A 3,953-nucleotide genomic window follows, 5' to 3' on the forward strand; every position below is an offset into this window, starting at 1 on the left:
AGTGTCCATTTGAAGACTGAAGAGGATCAGGAGGACACCAGTCTGGACCAGGAGGCCCGAGATCTCCACCACATGAAAGAGGAAGAGGAGGAACTCTGGACCAGTCAGGAGGCAGAGCAGCTGCAAGGACTGGAGGAGGCCGATGACACCAAGTTCCTGTCCACTGGTGTCCATGTGAAAACCGAAGAGGATGAGGACAGACCTCAGTCTTCACAGTATCTTCAGTGTCAGACTGAGGAGGAGCCTGGAGCCAAGAGCTCAGAGCCGCTGAAACAAGTCTGTCCAGCTGATTCTGGGAAAGGGTATAACTGCACAGAACACATGACAGTCCACACAGGGGATAAACTTTTTGGTTGTGATGACTGTGGGAAAAGATTTACCATACGGGGGCATCTTAAGATGCACATGAGAGTCCACAGAGGAGAGAAACCTTTTGCTTGTGGTAATTGTGAGAAAAGATATACCGCGCAGGGGAAACTTAAGCTGCACATGAGAGCCCACACAGGAGAGAAACTTTTTGGTTGTGGCGATTGTGGGAAAAAATGTACCACCCGGGCAGATCTTAAAAAACACATAAGAGTTCACACAGGAGAGAAACCGTTTGGTTGTGATGATTGTGGGAAAAGATTTGCCCAACGGGGGCATCTTAATCTCCACATAAGAGTTCACACAGGAGAGAAACCGTTTGGTTGTGATGATTGTGGGAAAAGATTTATCACACAGGGGAATCTTAAAATCCACACGAGAGTCCACACAGGAGAGAAACCTTTTGGTTGTCATGCTTGTGGGAAAGGATTTACCACACAGGGGCATCTTAAGCTGCATATGAGAGTCCACACAGGTGAAAAACCTTTTGGTTGTGGTTATTGTGAGAAAACATTTACTGCACAGGGTAAACTGAAGCTGCACATGAGAGTCCACACAGGTGAAAAACCTTTTGTTTGCGGTTATTGCGCTAAAAGATTTACCACACAGTGGAGGCTTACGGTACATATGAGAGTCCACACAGGAGAGAAACCTTATGGCTGTGGTGACTGTGGGAAAAGATTTACCACACAGGGTGATCGTAGAAAGCACATGAGAGTCCACACAGGAGAGAAACCTTTTTGTTGTGATGATTGTGGGAAAAAATGTACAACACGGGCAGATCTTAGAAAGCACATGAGAGTCCACACAGGAGAGAAACCATTTGGTTGTGATCATTGTGGGAAAAAATTTACCCAAAGGGGGAATCTTAAAAGGCACATGAAAGTCCACACAGGTGAGAAACCTTTTGGTTCTGGTGATTGTGAGAAAGGATTTACCACACCAAGAAATCTTAAAAGGCACATGGGCGTTGTAACAAACTTGACTGTAGATGGGCAGATTTTCCCATCCTACAGGACATACGAAAACTCTGCCCCAGCAATAAAACTGGTTCGCATCACATAGGAGACTGGAAGCTGGTTCCAATTTGTTGGTGTCATTGACTGTGATTTTGTGGCCCCAGCTGATATCTGCGTTGAATATGGTATTGGTTATAACATAAAAGAAACTGAGTTTTCTTTTTTATGTAAACTCCAAATGTTCTTGTGTGAGACAACCTTATAGGTAGTAGCAACCTTGCAGGTAGTAGCAACCTTGCGATGATAAGCTGCCTGGCTGCAGAAACTTAATTGTCACAACACAAGCAGCACTTTTCTGATTGGGCTTGTTGCTCGGATGAATTCCATACAAACTGGCTGGCTGTTGAGAGGGGAAGTGATGTTTAGGAAGTTATATCAGAAAATGTTTTATATAAAATATCCAGCTGTTTACTTATTACATAATACACACTGTCCTTTAAATTTTCTATTCTTGATAACATCTTACGTCAACTAAATACTGTGCAAAACAAGTATGCTCTTAAGTGGCCAGTGTCGCGGCTTTTATTGGTTTTTCAGACAAAATGTAACACTTCCTCAAAGAGCCAGAGTATACTAGTTTATAAAAATGTCTCAGTACAATAAAATCTGAGGGTTTAAGGGTTTAATGTAGCTGCCACTATAACTGCAGGTTGTTGTTATTTGGGAGGTTTTGGGGTCTTATTCTGAATTAAAAACATGAAAGAGGGAGGTCTGCAGGGAACTCGGTTCACAGGTTCATGGTAGTCAATTACTGAGTGAATATCTCCATCATAAAACCTCAAGCAGTGTTTGGAGCTTTAACATGTTTCAAATATTCCACCTTAGTGTGAGAGTTTAAGCTTTATTCCTATGGCCAGGGGTTAGCATATTGTGGCCTTCATACACAAGCAATAAACCTGGTTCGCATCACATAGGAGACTGGGAGCTAGTTCCAGAGCTTGTTGGTGTCATTGGCTGTGATTCTGTGGTCCCAGCTGATATCTGCATAGAATATGGTACTGGTTATAACGTAAAAGAAACTTGAGTTTTTTCTTTTTTATGTAAACTCCAAATTAATGTTGTGTGAGACAACCTTACCAAAATTTTACAATATGTTGGTTGTTTTTACTGAAATTTGTGTAAATCTAATCCAGATAGCTCAACAGAAAGTGATGATTTCTTAAAGGACATGTCAGGATCATTCTTGTTCTTGATTGTCTGTCAAATACTATATTCTGTTTGCTTTTATGTATTTTAGAATTTGTTTCTCAAGATATGTGTGTGGTGTTCTTATGGTGTTTTGTTGCTGTTGGAACACAGGAATTTCCCCATTATGAGATTAATAAAGTCCTACCTACTTACCTTAAAGGACGTGTCAGGTGATCTGAAAATTAAATAAATTAAATGAAAGTAGCAAGTTACTGTGTGATCAGAAAATCAACCTGACAGAGGTGCAAATTGTATTAAGTCCCTTAAGGACAACAAGTCACTCTGATGGTTTAATAAATTAATTTTATAAGACCTTTAGTAATCACTTAGCCCCATTGTTGGTTGCTATGTTTGAGGAAACCATAAAAAAAGATGATCTGCTTACACTCAAGCTCTTATTAAATTGATCCCTAAGCTGAGAAAGGCTACACTGAGCTTTGAGAATTGGACACCAATCAGCCTATTAAATAGAAAGAAGAAAGTCCCTTTTGGCTTTTCTCATTTAGGGGTCGCCACAGCGAATCGTCACACTGACGACTCACATGTTGACACGTTTTATGCCAGATGCCTTTCCTGACACAACCCTCATTCAAACCTGGGCCGCAGCGGCTTAACCACTAGCATACCAGGAACAAATCAGCCTATTAAATAGTAATGCAAAAATATTTGCACTGACATTCACCTGATGCAAAAATATTTGCACTGACATTCACCAAGAGGTTAAAACTGTATTATATAAGATTATTGATGATGAACAGTCTGGTTTTATGTCCATCAGAAATATATGCAATAATATCAGACTTGTCATAGATGTGATTGATTATAAGAATGTTATAAAGGACAACAGGTTTGTTGTGTTTGATTTCTGTAAAGCATTTGATATGATTGGTCACCAGTTCATGTTCAAAGCTATAGAGGTTTTTGGATTTGGGGAGCAATTTTTAAAAACACTAAAGACTTTATATAATGGCTGCAATAGTTCTGTGAAACTAGGTAGTGGCACTACATCTAGATTTGTAATTGGTTGTGGAATAAGACCAGGTTGTCCCTCTAGTCCCTTTCTGGTTGTCCTTGTTACGCAAGCTGTGGCATCTCATATTAAAAGAAGTCAATTCCAAGGTAGAGAAGCCCTCAGCAGATAAATCAACTTATGCTAGGTGGCATAAAATACAACAGTTTTTATTTGAAACAGATTTGAGGTTAATAAAGTAATAGACTATACTTATGAATTTTCTGTGGCATCAGGTTTAAAAATGAATGTAAACAAGTCCGTACTACTACTCCTGAAGGAATGCAACTTAACAGATGTGAACAGTGTCCCAGTTAAAACCTGTTCCATATTTAGGTGTTATCATTGACAAGAATCAAAGAAATCACAGT

The 3,953-nt window shown here is 39.9% G+C and overlaps 1 protein-coding gene across 1 annotated transcript; it reads left to right on the forward strand.

The window, feature by feature from the left end:
• Positions 1 to 6: 6 nt before the first annotated feature.
• On the forward strand, positions 7 to 2,062 carry LOC109953785 (gastrula zinc finger protein XlCGF57.1-like). Its single transcript, XM_020589247.1, has one exon. It carries the CDS (start codon positions 73 to 75, stop codon positions 1,429 to 1,431), a length of 1,359 nt encoding a protein of 452 aa, XP_020444903.1. The 5' UTR covers positions 7 to 72; the 3' UTR covers positions 1,432 to 2,062.
• Positions 2,063 to 3,953: the final 1,891 nt, after the last annotated feature.

The sequence above is a fragment of the Monopterus albus genome, unplaced genomic scaffold, assembly GCF_001952655.1.
Source record: "Monopterus albus unplaced genomic scaffold, M_albus_1.0 scaffold1324.1, whole genome shotgun sequence".
NCBI lineage: Eukaryota > Metazoa > Chordata > Actinopteri > Synbranchiformes > Synbranchidae > Monopterus > Monopterus albus.